The sequence below is a fragment of the Kogia breviceps genome, chromosome 4 (assembly GCF_026419965.1).
Source record: "Kogia breviceps isolate mKogBre1 chromosome 4, mKogBre1 haplotype 1, whole genome shotgun sequence".
Taxonomy (NCBI): domain Eukaryota; kingdom Metazoa; phylum Chordata; class Mammalia; order Artiodactyla; family Physeteridae; genus Kogia; species Kogia breviceps.
In genome coordinates this window covers 115,514,878-115,537,815 of record NC_081313.1, presented here as the reverse complement: position 1 = coordinate 115,537,815, position 22,938 = coordinate 115,514,878, and the positions used below count along the sequence as shown (strand labels likewise).

The 22,938-nt window shown below is 39.6% G+C and overlaps 1 protein-coding gene and 1 non-coding gene across 3 annotated transcripts; both read left to right on the top strand.

The window, feature by feature from the left end:
* Positions 1-873: 873 nt before the first annotated feature.
* On the top strand, positions 874-22,544 carry CDC23 (cell division cycle 23). Of its 2 annotated transcripts, none has more exons than XM_059061270.2 (16): positions 874-1,064; positions 1,150-1,222; positions 4,758-4,895; positions 5,857-5,899; positions 6,425-6,530; positions 6,625-6,757; positions 8,319-8,496; positions 8,582-8,679; positions 8,821-8,902; positions 18,611-18,764; positions 18,885-19,004; positions 19,325-19,400; positions 19,732-19,793; positions 20,493-20,571; positions 20,649-20,768; positions 21,559-22,544. In XM_059061270.2, the coding sequence occupies exons 1-16, from the start codon at positions 904-906 to the stop codon at positions 21,727-21,729; spliced, it is 1,794 nt and encodes a 597-aa protein (XP_058917253.1). In that variant the 5' UTR covers positions 874-903; the 3' UTR covers positions 21,730-22,544. The 2 variants fall into 2 exon arrangements, with proteins under 2 accessions (XP_058917253.1, XP_066887820.1); XM_067031719.1 differs by lacking the exon at positions 21,559-22,544 and adding an exon at positions 21,329-21,426 and having other exon boundaries at positions 895-1,064.
* Positions 5,157-5,275, top strand: LOC131756514 (small nucleolar RNA ACA64). The gene has a single exon (XR_009335687.1). It is a non-coding gene; the product is annotated as a small nucleolar RNA ACA64 (small nucleolar RNA).
* Positions 22,545-22,938: the final 394 nt, after the last annotated feature.

The following is a 22,938-nucleotide window of genomic DNA, read 5'->3' as shown; positions in this document are numbered from 1 at the left end:
TTGCGATAAAGTTGACTTTAGAATACAATCTTTAATAATACATGTTAATCTAAACAACATGATTTACTTAAAATCACTTCTATATAACACCCAAAGAATGGGTTCAAAACATTCCCAAGGGTGTTGGTAAAACCATATATTACTATGAAAGGGTTAAAAACAAAACAAGGTTGAAAATGTTCATGTAGTGTTTAAGAACTCTGGGTTTTGGAGTCAGAGCTGGGTTATAATCTAAACATTCTCCTTGGAAGAGTGATGCAAACTCTGAGCTTTCGTTTTCTTCATCTGTAAAACTGGGATGATGCAATATCATAGAGCTGTTTTAATGGTTAAACCAGATTATGTATGTAAAAGTACAGAACCTGTAACAAGGTAAGCCCTCAATAAATGTTAGTTACCCTCCCCCCTCCCCCGGGGTAAGAAAAAGGTGGGTAAAGAGGAAGAGTTCTCCACCTGTGGCAATACAACTTACTTCTTTAAGAAAAAATCTAGAGGATACCAGACATCCTTGCTACACACATACAACACTATGTCATAGCGGCACAGAATCTGCCCATGAACTACACTCTTATCTTTCGTCCAGTCACATCATTCTGCACTCTCTTGCCCGTATTCCCAATCCTAGCTTCCCAAGTCACCTTCCCAATCACTCATTCCTCTCTGCCCCGCCCAGAAGTCGTGGCTATCCCCACTCTTGTTCTAACTTTCGCGCCCCACTAGTTCTTCGCCAGTCGGAGAAGTAATTGCCTCTTCCCTCCCCGCCTCTTGCTGACGTTCCAAGAAGGCAGATTTCTGATTGGTTTTTCTGGAGCAAGAGCGTGCCAATAACAGACAGACGTTTTTGGTGAGGCGGGGCAGCCAGTATTTTCGCTGGTGATTGGCTGGGGTGGCCAAGACTAGAAAATGGCTGCAAGCTCCTCTGTAGTCTCGGTGGCAGTGTCGGCTGCCGTGGTCCCCGCCCTGTCATCGAGCGGCGATTTCTCAAATTTGCGGGAAATTAAAAAGCAGCTGCTACTTATCGCGGGCCTTACCCGGGAGCGGGGCTTACTGCACAGTAGCAAATGGTAAGATGTCGGAGTCCGAGGGGACCGAGCTTGGATCCTCGGCCTTGGGGGTCTTGAGCTGATTTAGTTTGTGTGGGTGTTCCAGGTCTGCGGAGTTGGCCTTCTCCCTCCCGGCGTTGTCTCTGTCCGAGCTGCAGCCGCCGCCACCTATTACAGAGGTAAGCACGTCTTCACAGTGAGTGCTCCCCATCATCAGAAGAGATACTGAGTGCCCTGTCACCGGAAGGGAGCATACTGCTTAGCAGGGATGTTTGTAGAGGAAATTGAAGCATTCAAAGAGCTGGGTGTTTTAAGCGATTTTATCTGTATGTTTTTGCTGAGTTTTGAAAGACTTAGTGGTGCTCTTACTTAAGCTGGAGAGATTAGTAAACAATCCTTGCTTAAGATTTCAGCCTTTTAGGTTTTCTAACTCAACCTAGACACTATTCATAACGAGGAGAAGCGTCAAAGGTTTCTATTGGTTTGGCCAAAAAGTTCCTTAGGTTTTTAAATAAAAATACAAATCACATTTTCACCAAGAACTTTATTGAACAACGTATTCACTGTTCCACTACCTTCTCACATTTTTTAGGCAACTTCATAATTCCATCTTACCAAAATTTTTTATCTTTTTTTTTTTTTTTTTTTTGCGGGCCTCTCACTGTTGCGGCCTCTCCCGCTGCGGAGCACAGGCTCCGGAGGGACGCACAGGCTCAGCGGCCATGGCTCATGGGCCTAGCCGCTCCGCAGCATGTGGGATCTTCCCGGATCAGGGCACGAACCCGTGTCCCCTGCATTGGCAGGCGGACTCTCAACCACAGCGCCACCAGGGAAGCCCAACTTTTTATCTTTTTGAGCAAAGAACTGTTCCAGGTGCCTTTTACAGTCTTCCAGGGAATTGAAATTTTTTCCATTAAGAGAATTTTGTAAAGACCTAAATAAATGGAAATCCAAAGGTGCAATGAATGTCTGGTGAATACAGCAGTTGAATCAGAACTTCCCAGCCAAGCTGTAACAGTTTTTGCCTGGTCATCAAAGAAGCATGCAGTCGTGCGTTATCCTGATGGGAGATTAGTATTCTGTTGACTAATTCTGAAGGCTTTTCGTCAAGTGCCGCTTTCAGTTGGTCTAACTGGGAGCAGTACTCGTTGGAATTAATTGTTTGGTTTTCCGGAAGGAGCTCATAATAGAGGACGCCTTTCCAATCGCACCATATACACAACATCACCTTCTTTGGATGAAAACCGGCCTTTGGTGTGGTTGATGGTGGTTCATTTCGCTTGCTTCACGATCTCTTCCGTTCCACATTATTGTACCGTATCTATACACTTTTCATCGCCCGTCACAATTGTTTTAAAAACGGAACGTTTTCATTGCGTTTAAGAGAGAAAACACATGCGGAAAAACGGTCAAGAAGGTTTTTTTTCCGCTTAACTTAAGTGTAACCCAAACATCAAAGCAATTCACATAACCAAGCTGGTGCAAATGATTTTCAACTCTTGATTTGGATATATTGAGTATGTCAGCTATCTCCTGCATGGTATAACGTTGCTTGTTCTCAATTAATGTCTCAATTTGACCGCTGTCAACTTCAACTGGTCTACCCAACCATGCAGCCTCATCCAGCGAGAAATCTGCACGAAACTTCGCAAACCACTTTTGACGCGTTCGATCAGTCACAGCACCGTCTCCATACACTGTACAAATCTTTTTTTGCGTTTCAGTTGCGTTTTTACCTTTCTTGAAATAATAAAGAATAATATGCGGAAAATGTTGCTTTTTTTCCTTCCAACTTCAAAATTAAAATGGCTACACAAAAGTTCACCAGCTTTGATAAGTTTTGTAAAAAATTAACCCCGATATGACAGGTGTCACAATACACTGTAACAAAATTGTTTCAAGTGAAGTTAAAGACAACTAAGCACTACTAGAGCCATCTAATGGAAAAAACCGAATGAACTTTTTGGCCAACCCAATACAACAGCACGAAATTGATTTTGGATCCAGACAGCTCTGGGTTCAAATCTCAACCATACTAGTGACTTTTGGTAACTTAATTAACTTCCTGAGCCACAGTTTTCCCCATCTGTGGATAATAGTATTTATTTTGTGGGGATATTGAGAAAATTAAATGAGATAGTAATACATTTTATGTATGATCTGTAGTACATATGTTTACATAGTCTGTGTCATCTGAAAGATCTTTATCATAATCCATTTTATTTTTCCTGAAGATGCCATTTCTTGATTGCCACCCCCACCAACCACACACACACACACACACACACACACACACACACACACACACACTTAAAAACAATGAATGTTCCTTAATCCAAAAGATACAATGCAGGTGAGAGAGGCAGGAGAAGAAATAAGTAAATGGTGAGTGTACGTGAAAAGGGCCACCAGAATCCTAAGCTGAATGGCCATATTTAGGACATGTTCATCCAATGAAGAAAATATTGAACATAATTTTGGTTCCAGTTTTGTGCTGGTAATATTTGGACATGAAGGATGAGGAGAATGAAATTACTAAAGTTTTAATCAACTTATCCTTAGAATTTGGGAAGATTGTATGTTTTTACCTCAAATGTGCATCATTTCTTTCTTTTTTCTTTTTTTTTTTACGTAGAGAATTATAGCTGTGTTTTTTTGTTGTTTGTTTTTACAATACTAACATGTCAAAACTTTCTTGAAGGGCTTCCCTGGTGGCGCACTGGTTGAGAGTCCACCTGCCGATGCAGGGGACACAGGTTCGTGACCCGGTCCGGGAAGATCCCACATGCCGCGGAGCGGCTGGGCCCGTGAGCCATGGCCGCTGAGCCTGCGCGTCCAGAGCCTGTGCTCCGCAGCGGGAGAGGCCACAACAGTGAGAGGCCCGCATACCGCAAAAAAAAAAAAAAAAAAAAAACTTTCTTGAAGTACAAAAAGTATAAGTAATTCCACAGCATGTTGCATTTATGTGAAAATTTAAAAGTCTGCCGAAGGAAAGGAATGTCAGATATTAATGCTAGACATTTTTCATGACTTTTTCACTTTTTCCTCATATCAAATCTGTATTACTGGCTCCATTTTACAGATGAAGAAGTGAATACTCAGAGAAGCGAAGTAAGTTCCCTACTAATGTCTTAAAACCAGGAAATCAAGGAGTCAGAATTTAAATCCAAGTCCCTAACACTAAAGCATATGCAATTTCCAGAAACAATAAAAGTTTGTTTTTTTGCAGAAACAATAAAAGTTTCTGAGTGCATTGGGTTAGTTTTTAAAATTTTAATATTTTTAATATTTTTCCCCAAACTTTTATTTTGAAAAAGTGTTCTATGACCTTACTTCATAAACTAATAAATAAGTATCAGGTTTTGGTTGGTTTTTTTTGTTTGTTTGTTTTTTTCTCGATACGCGGGCCTCTCACTGTTGTGGCCTCTCCCGTTGCAGAGCACGGGCTCCGGACGCGCAGACTCAGTGGCCATGGGTCACGGGCCTAGCTGCTCCACGGCATGTGGGATCTTCCCGGACCGGGGCACAAGCCCGTGTCCCCTGCATTGGCAGGCGGACTCTCAACCACTGCGCCACCAGAGAAGCCCCAGTATTAGGTTTTGGGGAGGAGGAAAATAATTATTTTTTCTTACATCTTGAAATTAATGAATATTCTTGGATTGAACTTTTGTTATCCTGTTCCTAACCACTTACATAAACTTGTCTCTTTTTTAGGAGGATGCCCAGGATATGGATGCTTACACTCTGGCCAAGGCCTACTTTGACGTTAAAGAGTATGATCGGGCAGCACATTTCCTGCATGGCTGCAATAGCAAGAAAGCCTATTTCCTGTACATGTATTCTAGATATCTGGTGAGGGCCATTTTAAGATGTCATTCTGCTGTCAGTGAAGCATCCATATTTAGAATCCCAGTAGCAAAAGTTTAATCTTCAAATAGTTTAGCAAAAGTCTACTTGATGAATGTACTTTATAAATACTTAGCAATAATAAAGAATACATCATAAGTAAAGTAAAAAAAAATAAAAGATGGTGTGAAAGAAAATATAAAAATATTGGTAATATTCATTATTGACAAAAGTTTGGGTCAGTAGACCGTCTGTTTCAGGAGTAAAAGTAGTTTGGCGTTGGTTTGGTTGGCGTGCCTGTGGGTGAGATTTGGCGCCCAGAACCACTGGGGCCTCAGCCCACCCACTCCTTGGTATGGGGAGATGAAACCCGGGCCCCGACATGTGTGGGCCGCTGCTCCGGGCAGATTATGTCGATTTGAAATACTATGCCCAAACAATTCTTCTTTAAGAAACTTAACTTGTCCAATAGAAATACTTCAATATGTGCACAAGGATATATATATGTACAGGGCGGTTCATTGAAGGGTTTTTTGTAATAGCCAAAAAAATAAAAAACCTAAATAATCATTAGTCAAGAAATTCATTGTTAATTTTTGCCTGAAGTATTCTTTATTATAATGTTGCAAAATGACGATTTTCTACTCCAGTACTCTCGAGTAGTAAATTCTACTCTAAGCAAGAGCCTGTCTTCCCCTTCTCCACTTATTTATGTATTTATCTAGTATCAGTATGGACTCAAGAATTCCTATATTTTTAATTGTTTATAATTCATTACTTCACTTTATCATTTTGGTACTCAGATTATTCCAGATTTGGCCAGTGGGAGCCCCTGAATACTTGTTTAAAATTAGTGACCAATAGTAGATGTCATTTTGGTTGGACTTGTACCCTTTAGGTCGAATGAGGCTGCTACAAGTTTCAGAATAAGCGGAAAAAAGACCTATTTATTGATTTTCTCTTACAGTCTGGAGAAAAGAAGAAGGATGATGAAACAGTTGATAGCCTAGGTATGAATTTCTTTCTCTTGCCTTTTGGACTAAAACAGAGGTTGCAAACTCTGTAATGCCTATAGGAGCCAGGCAGGTAATATAAACATGGGAAGTGGACTGAGGAGGAGTCTGCAAATTGGAGAGCACAACTGGCTGGTCGTCACCCAACTCCCTCTGAGGGTTGCCCTGTGGGAATGTGGGCCTGGTGTTGTCAGGGGCTTTCTTCCGCTGGCCCTACCCTGTTCCCTGCAACCTGAACCTGGAAATGTAGATTTTTAGTTGAGGCTTCTGATTTTTAAACATTGATAATTAATTCAGATTTTTAAAAACCTGTGTGGGCCTAACAAAATATGACTGCAGACCAGTTATCAGTTGCAGTTTCTATAATAAAGTAAATGAACTGTGTAAGATGTCATTGGCCACTTGTGAGTATTTGCTGGAAGTTCCAGGTGTAACTTTGGTTGATGCCAAAGGGAGTATCTAGGTCTATGAAATGAAAAACAGCAGTCTACCCTTAGATCAGAAACTCTGTTTCTTTCCTAGGCCCCCTGGAGAAAGGTCAAGTGAAAAATGAGGCTCTCAGAGAATTGAGAGTGGAGCTCAGCAAAAAACACCAGGCTCGGGAACTTGATGGATTTGGCCTTTATCTGTAAGTGTTATAGTAATTTGGAACTTACGTGAGATATTCTTCTGAGTAGAGGGGAGATGTTGTTAACTTCTGTGATCGTTCCCTTCTTTCCTAGGTATGGTGTGGTGCTTCGAAAGCTGGACTTGGTGAAAGAGGCCATTGATGTGTTTGTGGAGGCTACTCATGTTTTGCCTTTGCATTGGGGAGCCTGGCTAGAACTCTGTAACTTGATTACAGACAAGGAGATGGTAAATTGAGATGAGCTATGTGAAAAATCTTCTGTTTCAAGTCTTATGTAATTCTTTAATAATGGGGTAGGGGGAGAAAGTTTTGCTAAACCTTTCATTATAGCTACCTCTTTGTTCCTTCTCTAGTCTCTTTCACTGTTGGGATTTAGGTCTTTATTTGAAAGACTAATGTCTAGATCTTGTTTGGTAGTTGCTGTTGCATTTGCATTCAGTTGACTTAGAATATCTTTTCTTATTCACGTTTTCACATTCTAGTTTTACTGTAGCTTGTTTTATAGATTAAATGTTATTATAGTTTCTCTCCTAATTCCAAATATGCTATAGGAACGATTTCTCTGATATCAAGAATTGAATTAAAAACATTTTTAATGTTTCTTTTGAGCTGTCATAGGTCTCTGTTGAGATTTAGAGATTTGTTAATGAAATAGTGTATATGAAATTGCTTTATAAACTGTATTGTTTCATTAGTCATTGTTAGAGAACATTGTCTACAAAGTTTATTTTGCTGTTCTTCAATAGTTAATAGAAGCAACAACACACTCCCTTTTGTTGGCTCTGAAGGACCAAGGGCTGGTTGATTTTCCCCAATAGTGATACATGCTACTACATTTGTGTCTGAAATCTTAATCTTGGTTTACTTGTATTTACCTATCTCTGACTGCCTACTAGACTTTCATTGAAAGTTTGTTTTATCTCTGAACTCAGAATATGCAAAACCAAATTTCTCATCTTGCCTACCAAATTCTCTTTCTTCCTCCCAACTTGATGGACTCTCAGTTGTATCTCTGTTGCTCAGGATGCACCCAGTCTTGACGCCTCAGAGTCATATTTTGTCTCTTTCCTTTCTCTTATTTCCCTTTATCTAGTCAGTCGCCAGACATTGCCATGGTTACCTTCTTGTCTGCATCTCTTTTTCTTGGTTTCCTTTGCTGTCTTGGTTATCATCTCAAGTTTGGATTGCTTAAAAGTAATAAATACTTTCTATCTAGCTTTCCCATTTTTATACTCCCATTTCCAAGCCATCTGACATACTGTTTTGAAACTTATTCTTAAAGCACCCATGTCATCATATCATTCTTCTGTCAAAAACTGCAGTGGTTTCCTGTTGCATCCCATTTCCTGTTGCAGCATAGGACCCACCCTATCAATTCAGTCTTATTTTTCCACTACTTCCCAACACACAGCCTCCCCTCAAATTGAGCTAGTTGCCTCATTCTATTTACCCACACTCATCATGACTGTTTTTCCTCTATTTTTGTTGTTCTTACCTAGAATGTTGTCTTTTTTCTCTTCCTCTCCCTTTTTCTATTCAGTTTTTACCCATCCTCCAAGGCTCGCCTCAAATCCTATCGTTTCTTTGAAGCTGTCCCCAGCTAGACCATTCCTCCCTATTGTGCTTGTAAGTCCTATTCACTTAATTGAACTGCCCTGTGTTCATTATTAGGTACTCTAATAAAATTTTGGTGATAAATTCTTTTAGACAATAAAGATAGTTCCTTGATGTTCGTTTGGGAGAAAGGTCAAAGTATATTAAGTGTGTTCCTCTCTCTCCTGCTGCAAGCTGAAGTTCCTGTCTTTGCCAGACACCTGGATGAAAGAGTTTTTTCTGGCTCATATATACACAGAGTTGCAGTTGATAGAGGAGGCCCTGCAAAAGTATCAGAATCTCATTGATGTGGGCTTCTCTAAGAGCTCATATATTGTTTCCCAAATTGCAGTTGCGTATCACAATATCAGAGGTGAGTGAATAAGGACAACGAAATACCATCAAACCCTGAAGGTAGCGCTGTGTTGTTTTCTGAACTCTCTGTCTTCTTTCTGCAGATATCGACAAAGCCCTCTCTATTTTTAATGAGCTAAGGAAACAAGACCCTTACAGGATTGAAAATATGGACACATTCTCTAACCTTCTTTATGTCAGGGTGAGCTCCTTCCTTTGCTTGGACTTAAGCTCTTTTGTGCTTTGATCTCCTGGGTTGGATTGTCACCTAGTAGCATTAGCTACAAGAAAAATTATGTAGGGGTTCCTTTTTCATGCTTAGATTGTCTTTCTTTTCTTTCAGAGCATGAAATCTGAGTTGAGTTATCTGGCTCACAACCTCTGTGAGATTGATAAATATCGTGTAGAAACATGCTGTGTAATTGGTAAGAGTCACCACTTTTTTTCTTTTTTTACCTTTATTGTAAGTAATCCAAATGTAAAAATAAAAATAATATAAAAGTGTCAAAAGAAAAAAAGGGAATTCCATGGCAGTCCAGTGGTTAGGACTCCGCGAATCCACTGCAGGGGGCACGGGTTCAATGTCTGGTCGGGGTACTGGGATCCTGCATTCCTGCATGCCTCACAGCACAGCCAAAAAAAATAAGTGTCAAAGGTAACAAAATTATATACAATAGAATGTGAAGGATCACTGTAATCCCACCCCCAAGATTGGTGGATATGACTCCAGAATATTTTTCTGTGTGAGTACTATAAATGGTGTATGTGTGTTTGAGTACTAAAAATGGTGTATGTGTGTGTGTATGGTTTGCTTGCAAAAACTGTATCATTATACACACTGCTTTGTAATGTCCTTTTTTTTAACCTAACAATATATCTTTTCCATCTTTTCATGCTAGTACATACAGAGTTGTATTATATTATTTTTGATGGCTATTTAGTATTTTATTATATAGATGTGCCATTATTTTTATTTAATCATTTTCTATTGTATAAGTTGTGGCTAGCGTTAACATAAAAATTGCTTCAGGAAACATCTTTGTATGTATATATTTATTTTTGCATGTTTATGCAACTATTTCTGTTTAATTAGTTCCTTGCAGTGAAAGGCTGGATCAAAAATGTGTGTATTTTATATATATATATATATATATATATATGTTTTTTTTTAAAATAAATTTATTTATTTTATCTATTTTATTTTTGGTTGCGTTGGGTCTTCATTGCTGCACGCGGGTTTCTCTAGTTGTGGTGAGCGGGGGCAACTCTTCGTTGTGGTGCGCGGGCTTCCCATTGTGGTGGCTTCTCTTGTTGCAGAGCACGGGCTCTAGGCACGTGGGCTTCAGTAGTTGTGGCACACAGGCTTAGTTGCTCCGCGGATGTGGGATCTTCCTGGACCAGGGCTCGAACCCATGTCCCCTGCATTGGCAGGTGGATTCTTAACCACTGCGCCACCAGGGAAGCCCCTGTATTTTTAAATTATTATTTTATTTATTTATTTTTATTTATTTTTTGGCTGTGTTGGGTCTTAGTTGCGACACTCAGGGTCTTTGTTGAGGCATGCAGAATCTTCTGTTGCAGCGTGGACTCTGTTGTGGCACGCGGGCTTCTCTCTAGTTGTGGTGCGTGGGCTCCAGAGCGCGTGGGCTCCAGAGTGCATGGGCTCTGTAGTTGTGGCGCGCGGGCTTCAGAGCTCTTGTACTCTAGTTTGCAGCACTCAGGCTCAGTAGTTGTGGTGTGCGACTTAATTGCCCCGTGTCATGTGGGATCTTAGTTCCCTGACCAGGGATCGAACCCACATCACCTGCATTGGAAGGCAGATTCTTTACCACTGGACCACCAGGGAGGTCCCAAAGCACGTGTATTTTAAACTTACTAATATTACTAAAATGTTTGTAAGAATTTCCAATCCTATGAAAAGAGATGAGAGTGTATCTTTTTCTGTATCTGGGTGTCTCACTCTTGGCTCTGTTGACATTTTTGTCTGATAATTTCTTTTGTGGGGGTCTGTCCTGTACATTGCAGGGTGTTAGAAGTATACCCAGCTCTACCCACTAGATGTCAGTAACCTCCTTCCCCCAGTTGTGCAGATAATGCCAAATAACCTCTTGGGGTCAGAATCATCCTTGGTTGAGAACCATGGCCCTATGTACTTGGCCACACTACTGTGGCCTGATAATCCGTTGACATAAATAGATGAATGGCCACTCTTGGATAAAAGTAAGCTTGGTTGGTTGTGATTGAAAGCCTGAGTTTCCTGGAGATGAAAGACCCTGTTCCTGGGTCTTTGGTGACACTGCATTGAGAACATACATTTGTATGTTAGGATGTTGTTAATAAACTGACAGAATTTCAATTCAGTCGTTCAATAAATATTTACAGCCCTTTAGGAAGTTGTAGTCTAGTATGGGAAATAAATATTAAAAAAACAAAAATCCTATGGGAACATAGGTAAGAGGAACAAATGATCTTTTCAATATCAGAACATTGTGAATGAAATATAAAGTCCATTAAAGTGAGGATGGAACACCAGTTTATTCAGAAAACATCTTTTGAACATCTTCTGAGTGCCAGATACGGTGGTTTGTGTTGCAATACCTACCCCATTACCTACTGAGGAAGACCAGTAAGAAACAACTGTAATATAGTGGGTTGAGGGTTATGATTGAAGTAAACATAGGATGCTAAGAGAGTGCATAGGAAAGGTAGCTAATCCAGTCTGATTAGGGAAGGCTTCTTGAGAAGGTGATACCTGAAGGATGGGCAGGAGTGAAAGAATTCACCAAAGGAGGAGATGGATTGACTTGGGAAGGGTATTGCAGTGCAGAGGCATTGAAGTGTGAAACAGACAGTGATCCTGAAATAATTTAGTGTCCTGAAGCATGGTGTGGGAGGAGGGAATGTATGAATGGGGCCAGATCTTGAAGAGCCTTTTGTGCCTTACTTAAAGTTTGGATTTTATTCTTAAGGCAGGAGAAGTCTTCTGAAGGATTTTAAACCAGAGAATGATAAATGTTTTTAGATTTTCATTTTCAAATGATAACTGGAGATAGTATGCTGGGAGGATTAGAAAAAGGGCAAGACCAACAAGGAGGCTTTTGCAATAATCCAGTCTAGAGATGATGAGAGCCCAAGCTGAGGTATTGGCAGGAGGAATGAAGAGAGGCGATTAGATTTAGAAGATATTTAGGAAGTAGAACATACAGGAATTGGTGAATGGGTAACCAGATTGATAACAGTGTCCTTCACCTGAAGAAAGGAAATAGAGGTAGGGGAGATAATGAACTGTTCTTTTTTTAGCCTACTAACTTAAAGCCAGTTAAAATCAAAGGATACGTACCTATGAAGAGTAATGCGTTAGGAGTTTCTGGTTTTTTACTTTATGTATTTATTTATTTTTTGGCCAGGCCTTGCGGCTTGCGGGATCTTAGTTCCCAGACCAGGGTTTGAACCCGGGCCCTTGGCAGTAAGAATGCGGAGTCCTAACCACTGGACTGCCAGGGAATTCCCATCTGGTTTTTTAAATAATCGTTTGATTGGTAAACTTCTTAATGAACTGTTTTTTCTTCAGTGTGTCTGTAATGCCTAGCAAAGTTCCTGACATATGGTCAATAAGTGTTTGTTGAATTCAGCCCACCTATCTTAAAAATCAAGAAAAAGGAACATTAGATATGACAAAAAATATATTTCATCTTTCACAAAGGAGAAAGAAGGGTGGAGAGAGAAGAGAAGAAACTGAGGACCTGAAAGAGAATGAAACAACTTAAGAATAGAGTGATGGCAAGAATCTCCTACTTGTTTAGCCCTTGCTTCTGCAGTTATGTCTTGATGTGAATTGAATGCTTCCTTCTGCATCTTTTCTGGAGTCACAGTCTCTGAGAGGCAGCTTTACACACACACACACAAATACTATATGTATGTGTATTTATATATGTATATATTACAGTATAGCATGGTTAAGATTTGGACTCTGCAACAAAACTGCCCAAGTTTAAATCTTGGTTTTGCTACTAACTAGCTGTGTGACATTGGATTTAACTTCTATGTGCTATACTTTCCTCATCCATAAAAGGATAATAACAGTAGAACCTTCTCCCATGTATTCATTGTGAGGAGTAAGTAACTTAACATATAGAAAGCACTTATAACAATGTAAGTTGCCCAGCACATTGTAATCATTCAGTACATTTTAGCTGTTCCAACTGGTCAGAAAATCTCATCTACTTAATCTTTGCCCAGAACTTGCCTGTTCTGACTTCCTTAACATCTCATTTGTCATACTGACTCCTTTAGCAGCTAAAGCTTATACCCTTGCTACCACTACTTCACTTCTCCTATTCTATTACAGAAGTTAACCTTTGGACAGTCTGCCTAGAGTTTGCTTATTCCTCTGTCTCTGGGTCTGAGTCAGTGGCAGAAGCAAAGGTATCCTTTTATAGGGCATAAAGCCCTCCATCTTGCTTTTTTCCCAGGTGAATGTGAACTTGAATGATCTTAAGTGATACAGACAATTGTTATAAATAATTTCTCCTGAATCAACCTGACAGCTGAATCTAGACAAATTAAAAGTAAAGACAAACACATATATAGAAATCTTATTACTTGTTTTTTTACCAAAGTGGAATCGTATAATTTCTCTGCAATTTGCCTTTTCCGTTTGACAGTATATCATTATCTCTGTAAATTAGTATATATACATTTAAATCCATCTTTTTATCTAGTTTATTCACATGCAATTTATACATAAAGGAGATTTTTTAAAGTGCAGGTTTTTTTCCCTCACTGCACCTTTCCTCCTTTAAAATACTTTTATTAGCATGTCCCATACCACATGAAAAATACACATACACATATGCAGGGTTTAATGGGCTGTTTGCTTACAAAAGTAGGATCATATTACACACATTTCTCTGTATTTTACTTTTCTCACTCAACAATATCTCATGAAAAATCCCTCAAAGTCTTGGTATATCTCGAATTGCTTTTTCTTCTTTTTAATTTTTATTATTTATTTATTAATGAATTTATTCATTTATTTAATTTTTGGCTGCATTGGGTCTTCGCTGCTGTGCGCAGGTTTTCTCTAGTTGTGGCGAGCAGGGGCTACTCTGTTGCGGTATGTGTGCTTCTCTTGTGGAGCACAGGCTCTAGGCGCGCGGGCTCAGTAGTTGTGGCTCGCGGACTTAGTTGCTCCGCGACACGTGGGATCTTACTGGACCAGGGCTCGAACCCATGTCGCCTGCATTGGCAGGCGGATTCTTAACCACTGCGCCACCAGGGAAGCCCTCTTCTTTTTTAAAAAATTGAGGTATAGTTGATTTACAATATTATATTTGTTTCAGGTGTACAACATAGTGATTCAAGTTTTTTATAGATTATACTCCATTTAAAGTTCTATAAAATATTGGCTATATTCCCTGTGCTGTACAATATTTCCTTGTAGCTTATTTATTTTACACGTAGTAGTTTGTACCTCTTAATCCCCTATGCCTGTCTTGCCCTCCCCACTTCCCTCTCCCCATAGGTAACCACTAGTTTGTTCTCTTTATCTGTGAGTCTGTTTCTGTTATATTCATTCATTTGTTTTATTTTTTAGATTCCACGTATGTGATAATAGATTGTCTTTCTCAAATTGACATTTCACTAAGCATAATACCTTCCAGATCCATCCATGTTGTTGCAAATGGCAAAATTTCATTCTTTTTAATGGCTGAGTAGTAGTCCATTATGTATGTATACCACATCTTCTTTATCTATTCCTCTGTTGATGAACACTTAGGTTGCTTCCATATCTTGGCTATTGTAAATAATACTGCTGTGAACATTGGGATGCATGTATCTTTTCAAATTTGTGTTTTTGTTTTCCTTGGATATATACCCAGAAGTGGAATTGCTAGATCATATCGTAGTTCTATTTTCAGTTTTTTGAGGAACCTCCATACTGTTCTCCCTAGTGGCTGCACCAATTAACATTCCTACCAACTGTGTACAAATGTTCCCTTCTCTCCACATCCTCACTAACATTTGTTATTTGTGATCTTTTTGATGATAGCCATTCTGACAGTTGTGAGGTGATATCTCATTGTGGTTTTGATTTGCTTTTCTTTAAAAAAAAATTATTTATTTTTGGCTGCATAGGGTCCTTGTTGCTGCATGTGGGCTTTCTTTTAGTTGCGGTGAATGGGGGCTACTCTTCGTTGTGGTGTGCGGGCTTCTTATTGCTGTGGCTTCTCTTGTTGCAGAGCACGGGCTGTAGGCATGTGGGCTTCAGTAGTTGTGGTGCATGGGCTCAGTAGTTGTGGCTCATGGGCTCTAGAGCACAGGGTCAATAGTTGTGGCACACGAGCTTAGTTGCTCTGCGGCATGTGGGATCTTCCTGGTTCAGGGCTCGAACCCGTGTCCCCTGCATCAGCAGGCGGATTCTTAACCACTGCGCCACCAGGGAAGCCCCATGATTTGCTTTTCTGATGATTAATGATATTGAGCATCTTTTCATGTGCCTATTGGCCATCTGTATGTCTTCTTTGGAAAAATGTCTATCAGGTCTTCTGACCATTTCTTGACTGGGTTGTTTGTTTTTTTGATATTAAGTTGTATGAACTGTTTATATATTTTGGATATCATTTGCAAATATTTTCTCCCATTCAGTAAGTTGTTTTCTTGTTTTGTTCTGTTTTGTTTTAATTAATTTATTTATTTTTGGCTGCACTGGGTTTTTGTTGCTGTGCACAGGCTTTCTCTAGTTGTGACAAGCAAGGGCTACTCTTCGTTGCAGTTCACAGGCTTCTCATTGTGGTGACTTCTCTTGTTGCGGAGCACGGGCTCTAGGTGCGCAGGCTTCAGTAGTTGTGGCTCGTGGGCTCTAGAGCATGGGCTCAGTAGTTGTGGTGCATGGGTTTAGTTGTTCCACGGCATGTAGGATCAAACCCATGTCCCCTGCATTGGCAGGTGGATTCTTAACCACTGTGCTACCAGGGAAGTCCCTGTCTTTTCGTTTAGTTGATGGTTTTGTGTGCTGTGCGAAAGCTTTTATGTCTAATTAGGTCACATTTGTTTATTTTTGCTTTTGTTTCCTTTGCTTTAGGTGATGGATCCAAAAAAATATTGCTATGATTTCTGTCAAAGGGTGTTTTGCCTCTGTTTTCTTCTAGGAGTTTTAATGGTTTCTAGTCTTACATTTAGATCTTTAATCCATTTTGAGTTTATTTTTTTATATGGTATTAGAAAATGTTCTAATTTCATTCTTTTACATGTAGCTGTCCAGTTTTCCCAGCATCACTTATTGGAGATTGTCTCTTCCTCATTGTATATTCTTGCTTCCTTTGTCATGATTAATTGACCATAAGTGCGTGAGTGAGTTTCTGGACTAGTACCATACTGTTTTGATCACTGTAGCTTAGTAGTATAGTCTGAAGTCAGGGAATATGATGCTTCCAGTTTTGTTCTTCTTTCTCAAGATTGTTTTGGCTGTTCAAGGTCTTTTGTGTTTCCATACAAATTTTGGGATTATTTGTTCTGGTTCTGTGAAAAATGCCATTGGTATTTTTTAAAAAATATTTATTTATTTATTTGGCTGCGCTGGGTCTTAGTTGCAGCACACGGAATATTCATTGCCATGTGTGACATCTTTGTTGTGGCATGCAGGATCTTCTGTTGTGGCATGTGGGATCTTTAGTTGCGGCATGCGGGATCTCGTTCCCTGACCAGGGATTAAATCCGGGCCCCCTGCATTGGGAGCACAGAGTCTTAACCACTGGACCACCAGAGACGTTCCACCATTGGTATTTTGTTAGGGATTGCATTGAATCTGTAGATTGTCTTGGGTAGTATGGTCATTTTAACAATATTAATTGTTCAAATCCATAAACAAGGTATATCTTTCTGTTTGTGTCTTCAGTTTCTTTCATCAGTGTATTATAGTTTTCTGAGTACAAGTCTTTTAACTCCTTAATTAGATTTACTCCTAGGTATTTTATTTTTTGGATGTAATTGTAAATGGGATTGTTTCATTAATTTCTCTTTCTGATAGTTTGTCATTAGTGTATAGAAATGCAACAGATTTCTGTATTAATTTTGTATTGTGCAACTTTACTGAATTCATTGATGAGCTCTAGTAATTTTTTGGTGACATCTTTAGGATTTTCTATGTATAGAATCATGTCATCTGTAAACAGTGGCAGTTTTACTTCTTCCTTTCTAATTTGGATTCCTTTTATTTCTTTTTTTTTTTTTTTTTTTTTTTTTTTGTGATACGCGGGCCTCTCACTGTTGTGGCCTCTCCCGTTGCGGAGCACAGGCTCCGGACGCGCAGGCTCAGTGGCCATGGCTCACGGACCCAGCCGCTCGGTGGCACGTGGGATCTTCCTGGACCGGGGCATGAACCCGTGTCCCCTGCATTGGCAGGCGGATTCTCAACCACTGCGCCACCAGGGAAGCCCCTATTTCTTTTTCTTATCCAATTGCTGTGGCTAAGACTTCTAGTAGTACACTGAAAAAAGTGGCAAAAGTGGGCATCCTTGATTTTTTTCCTGATCTTAGAGGGAAAGTTTTTAGCTTTTCACCATTGAGTATGATGTTAGCTATGGGCTTATCATATATGGCCTTTATTATGTTGATGTTCCCTCTATACCTACTTTGTGGGGAGTTTTTTTTATCATAAATGCATGTTGAATTTTGTCAAAAGCTTTTTCTGTATCAAGATGATCATATAATTTTTATTCTTCATTTTGTTAGTGTGGTGTATCACATTGATTGATTTGCAGATATTGAACCATCCTTGCATCCCTGGGATAAATCCCACTTGATCATGATGTATGATCCTTTTAACGTATTGTTGGATTCAGTTTGCTAATACTTTATTGAGGATTTTTTCATCTACGTTCATTAGTGATATTGGCCTGTAATTTTCTTTTTTGTGGTATCTTTGGTTTTGGTATCAGGGTGATGCTAGCTTTGTAGAATGAGTTTGGAAACATTTCTTCCTCTGCAATTTTTTGGAATAATTTGGAAAAGATAAGTGTTAGCTCTTTTCTAAATGTTTGGTAAAATTCACCTGTGAAGCCATCTGGTTCTGGACTTTTTTTTGTTGGGAGTTGTTTAATTACTGATTCAGTTTCATTACTGGTAATTGGTCTGTTCATATTTTCTACTTATTCCTGATTTAATCTTGGGAGATTATACATTTCTAGAAATATGTCCATTTCTTCTAGGTTGTCCATTTTATTGGTATATATTAAAAATAGGTTTATTGAGGGATAATTTACATAACATAAAATTTACTTATTTTAAGTTTACAGTTCACTGAGTTTTTGCTAATTTATACAGTTGTGTAACCATAATCATAATACAGTTTAGAACACTCTGTCATACCAAAAAGTTCCCTTGGGTCTATTTGCAGTCAGTCCTACTCCCAATCCCCAGCAGATCTGCCTTCTATCTGTATAGTTTTGCCTTTTCTAGAAATTTCATCTAAGTGGAATCTTGGAATATTTAGTCTTATTGTCTGGCTTTTTTCACTGAGCTCTTTTTTGAGGTTTGTCCATGTTGCAGCATATGTCAGTAGTTCTTCTCTTTTTACTGCTGAGAAGTATTTCGTTGTCTGGATATATACTACATTTCGTTTATCCATTTACTAGTTAGTATAAGAAAGATGGCCTTTATTCCCTTTCTTCAAATAAAATTTTTATAGAATCTTAAAATCTTTCATATATTCTTTTTAAGACCAATGATAATAGAACTTCCTTGATTCTTGTGGAAGAGGGGAGTTCAGAGTGCTACCTTTTTAATCCTTTAGGCACCTCCTTAGAAACCTAGGAAGATAGTTGGAAAACCACCTATCTAGGAATTCCCTACCCTTTATTAAGGACATATGTATATAAATGCTATATCGAGAGGAAATAAAATGAAGAAAACCTTTGTGGTGTTAGGTGGTTTTTTTTAAACCAGAATGTGTGATAGATAAAATATATTTTCCAAGGGAATGATGATGTTGCCCATATGTAGAATTTGGCTTTTCTGCAAGGACTTTGGGGGAATGGGTTATGGTTCATGCCTACTCTGTGGAATGCTGCCTATTTTAGTGACTTATTTTTGCCTTTCTAGTTATTTATATATTTTGTTTGTTTTTCAATTAGGCAATTATTATAGTTTGCGTTCTCAGCATGAGAAAGCAGCCTTGTATTTCCAGAGAGCACTGAAATTGAATCCTCGGTATCTTGGTGCCTGGACGCTGATGGGACATGAGTACATGGAAATGAAGAACACATCTGCTGCTATTCAGGCTTATAGGTGAGCATTTAGTTGGAGGGGGAGATGGAGCAGATTGTTGTGATTTTAGGAGTCTCTATTGAGCCTGCAAGTTGCTAACTTTGATTCTGCTCTCTTACCAGTCTCTCTTCCATTTCTTAGGCATGCTATTGAAGTCAATAAGCGGGACTACAGAGCCTGGTATGGCCTTGGGCAGACCTATGAAATCCTCAAGATGCCATTTTATTGCCTTTATTATTATAGACGGGCCCACCAGCTTCGGTAAGTCGGGCCACTTGAGGATGTGTTTGTTGTGGGAAGGGCTGACACTTTTATTTCTCTTTTGATAGCTATTGAAGAATCACAGTGAATGGTTTTGACTCTTAGAGACCTAAGTTTAAACATGCCATATGTTGTTTGGTCATTTTTATGTAGTGTATTCTACTAACATGTTAATAGTATAATTGTGAACACAAAATAATATAATTACATGAAGTATTGGATTACAGCCCATTCCCTTCATAGCTTTGAAATAGTGGTGGTGGTTCCTCAAGGGAGGACTTCAGTTTTTGCTTGGATTTCCTATTTCTCTTCCCTCTCAGGCCCAATGATTCTCGTATGCTGGTCGCTTTAGGAGAATGTTATGAGAAACTCAATCAACTAGTGGAAGCCAAAAAGGTATCTGAAATTGGGTCCTGGAGAATTTGTGTGGAAATCTGCTGTTTGGATGAGGGGTTGAGCTATCTGTGCTTAATTTTCCTTCGTGTGGATCTATCTACATAGGGAAGTCTGAATATTTATAGGCACATAGGGTGTATAAAGCAAAGTGGGGCTGACATCATTAGTGGGAATATTAGTATGTAGCCTGGACCCATCAGATCTAGTAAAAATGCTTTGTATTCTCCAAGTCTGAACTTCTGGGAGGCTTGCAGGACCTGAGTCTCTATGTGATTAGTCATGGCACATGGGGCAGTGGTTGAAGTGACCAGTTTATTTATTTTTTTGACAGTGCTATTGGAGAGCTTATGCTGTGGGAGATGTGGAAAAGATGGCTCTGGTGAAACTGGCAAAGTGAGTGTAAGAGTGACACGCTAGTGATATTTCTGTTGGCTTCTCTGGTGAGGTGGGTCCTGCACATTCTAGAGCTTCCCATCCATCATCTACATGAATGAGGGGATGTAGCACAGTGTATGATTACTGATCTGGAAATTTAGCCATCTTGCCTCAAGAGAATGCTACTTCTCTTTGAAGAGGAATTGTTTTCCTATTTGGAAAATTCAAGAGTGAATTGAAAGAAATGAAATTTTTATGTCAGAGCAGTCTAGGAAAACTACTTTAGGTACTAATCTCCTCCTGATAAGGCCCAGGAAAATAAGGAATAACTCAGAAATGATAAGGAAAGAGGTTCTTAAATGCAATTTAATTCCTGCCAGTTCTTTTCTGGATTCTTACCAAAAATCTGAATTGCTTGGTATCTTTTTTAATCTCACTCAGGGTATTACCAGGGAATTTTTGCAATATATGTTATCCAGCTTAAGTGTTTACTAACTTTCCCTCCATCACCAGTAGCAGAGTAATGATTCTAAGCTTTGATAAAGTTACCACCACCTCTGGGCACTAATACTATTCTGGGTCCCACTGTGTCATTTATGTCAAAATTTGTACTTATCTATATATTATCATTTTTTAATCTTAATTGTGTGCTTTTACTTTTTATCACTAGCTTGCTTTGAGATATGATTTATACTTAAAGACCAATTTCTTTTGTAGGCTTCATGAACAGTTGACCGAGTCAGAACAGGCAGCCCAATGTTACATCAAATATATCCAAGATATCTATTCATGTGGGGTATGTGTCATGAGCATGAGAATTGGGTTGCTGATCTTATTCTTGTCACCTCAGTCATTCCTGATTTCCTTATCTAGGAAATAGTGGAACACTTGGAGGAGAGCACTGCTTTCCGCTATCTGGCCCAGTATTATTTTAAGTGCAAGCTGTGGGATGAAGCTTCAGCTTGTGCCCAAAAGTGCTGTGCATTCAATGATGTGAGTATCAGTTCTTTAGTAAAAGGTTTGGAGTTTAGGTTCTAGCACATGACTTTACTATGATCTGGGGGTGGAAAGTGGTTAAGAGGGTGAGTGGTATGCATTCAATCTGTAGATTGCTTTGGGTAGTATAGTCATTTTCACAATATTGATTCTTCCAATCCAAGAACATGGTCTATTTCTCCGTCTGTTTAAATCATCTTTGATTTCTTTCATCAGTGTTTAATAGTTTTCTGAGTACAAGTCTTCTGCCTCCTTAGGCAGGTTTATTCCTAGGTATTTTATTATTTTTGTTGTGATGGCAAATGGGATTGTTTCCTTAATTTCTCTTTCTGATTTTTCATTGCTGGTGTATTGGAATGCCAGAGATTTCTGTGCATTAATTTTGTAACCTGCAGCCTTACCAAATTAATAGATTAGTTCTAGTAGTTTTCTGGGGGCATCTTTAGGATTATCTATGTATAGTATCATGTCATCTGCAAACAGTGACAGTTTTACTTCTTCTCTTCCAATTTGTATTCCTTTTATTTCTTTTTCTTCTCTGATTGCCGTGGCTCAAGAGGGAGGGGATATCGGGACATATGTATGCATATGGCTGACTCGTGTACAATAGAAACTAACACAGTATTGTGAAGCAATTATACTCCAATAAAGATTTAAAAAAAAAAAAAAAACAGGGTGAGTGGAAAGGCTACCTTGTTCTGTGGAACTTTGTATGTCAGTATTTTAGAAACTGTTTTTGAGAAAAGCCTTGGACATATTTTGACACATTTGCCTGACTTTGTTTCAGACCCGGGAAGAAGGTAAGGCCTTGCTCCGGCAAATCCTACAGCTTCGGAACCAAGGCGAGACTCCCTCCACCGAGATGCCTGCTCCCTTTTTCCTCCCTGCTTCACTGTCTGCTAACAACACTCCCACACGCAGAGTTTCTCCACTCAACCTGTCTTCAGTCACACCATAGTTGGCTACTTTCAAGCCAGCACATTGCTAGACCCATATTAAGACCTACCTCCATGTAAAGAACAGACACGTCTATTCTTCCAAGGACCTTAGTTCTTTTTGTTTGTACACATGGAAACAGCTCCTAGGGGACAGTTTATAGAATCACCTGCAGAGTAGACTGACAGAAGAATCCTGGCAGGAACAGATACTGTCTTTGCCAGTTTGAAGCACTTCTATCTTCTGTTCAGAGTGGCTATAGATCTTGGCCTTTTTCCCAGACCTTTTTGCCCCACAAAAACATCCCTTTAACAGCACTTTAGCACAGGCAAGGCTACAGGGACAAAGTTTAAATGCTGCTGGGAGTGGGAGGTTTCTTTAGAGAGGCAAGGAAGAAAGAAGGGAGAAAAGCTTGCCACTCTACCCTCTGCTGATAGTAGGGCACTGGATACCCTAGGAAGGTCAGGGCATTGGATAGACATGATTCATCATTCTTTGACTTGCTGAGCATGACTATTCTGATATCAGAGATTAGGTTTAAATGGGGTGAAGGTATACTTTTGTTCTTACTGCGGAGACGTTCTGCCGTTTTGGTTTTGAGGCGTCTCCTAGAAGCTTTCAAATTGGAAGTAACTAGAGTTGAACAAAAGAAGGGGCAAAAGGACTCTCACTGAGTGTGGAATTGCTGATGGCCCCTACTAAGGGGAAAAGATGTCTATAGAGTTAGCTATACCCCTACTAAAGCAGAGCAAGGAGGCAGGGTTACAGAGAGTTTCATGGACATTTGGGTGTGATAACTTCTGTGACTGTACAGATAATAAACTCTTAGAGTCGGTCTGTTGTTGTTTTTTTTTTTTTTGGCGGTACGCGGGCCTCTCACTGTTGTGGCCTCTCCTGTTGCGAAGCACAGGCTCTGGACGCACAGGCTCAGCAGCCATGGCTCACGGGCCCAGTCACTCCGCAGCATGTGGGATCTTCCCGGACCCGGGCACGAACCCGTGTCTGCTGCATCGTCAGGCAGACTCTCAACCACTGTGCCACCCGGGAAGCCCAGAGTCGGTCTGTTTTAATAAATATTTTGCCATAATTGTCTCTCCCCTCCACATGCCCCCCCATCTCCAAAAGAATGGTTTTTTCCTAGCCTTCATGTATTAGACAAGGTAAAAGCAATCATTCTTGCTATGCTCTTGGGAGAGTTTCAGGCCTGTGCTTGTGTATTCAGTAGGAGGTA

Coding starts and splice junctions, on each gene's coding strand:
- CDC23 (XM_059061270.2), top strand. CDS start 904: ATGGCTGCAAGCTCCTCTGTAGTCTCGGTGGCAGTGTCGGCTGCCGTG. Junction 8,903..18,610: donor AGAAACATGCTGTGTAATTG/GTAAGAGTCACC, acceptor TTTTTCAATTAG/GCAATTATTATAGTTTGCGT. Junction 18,765..18,884: donor GCTGCTATTCAGGCTTATAG/GTGAGCATTTAG, acceptor TCCATTTCTTAG/GCATGCTATTGAAGTCAATA.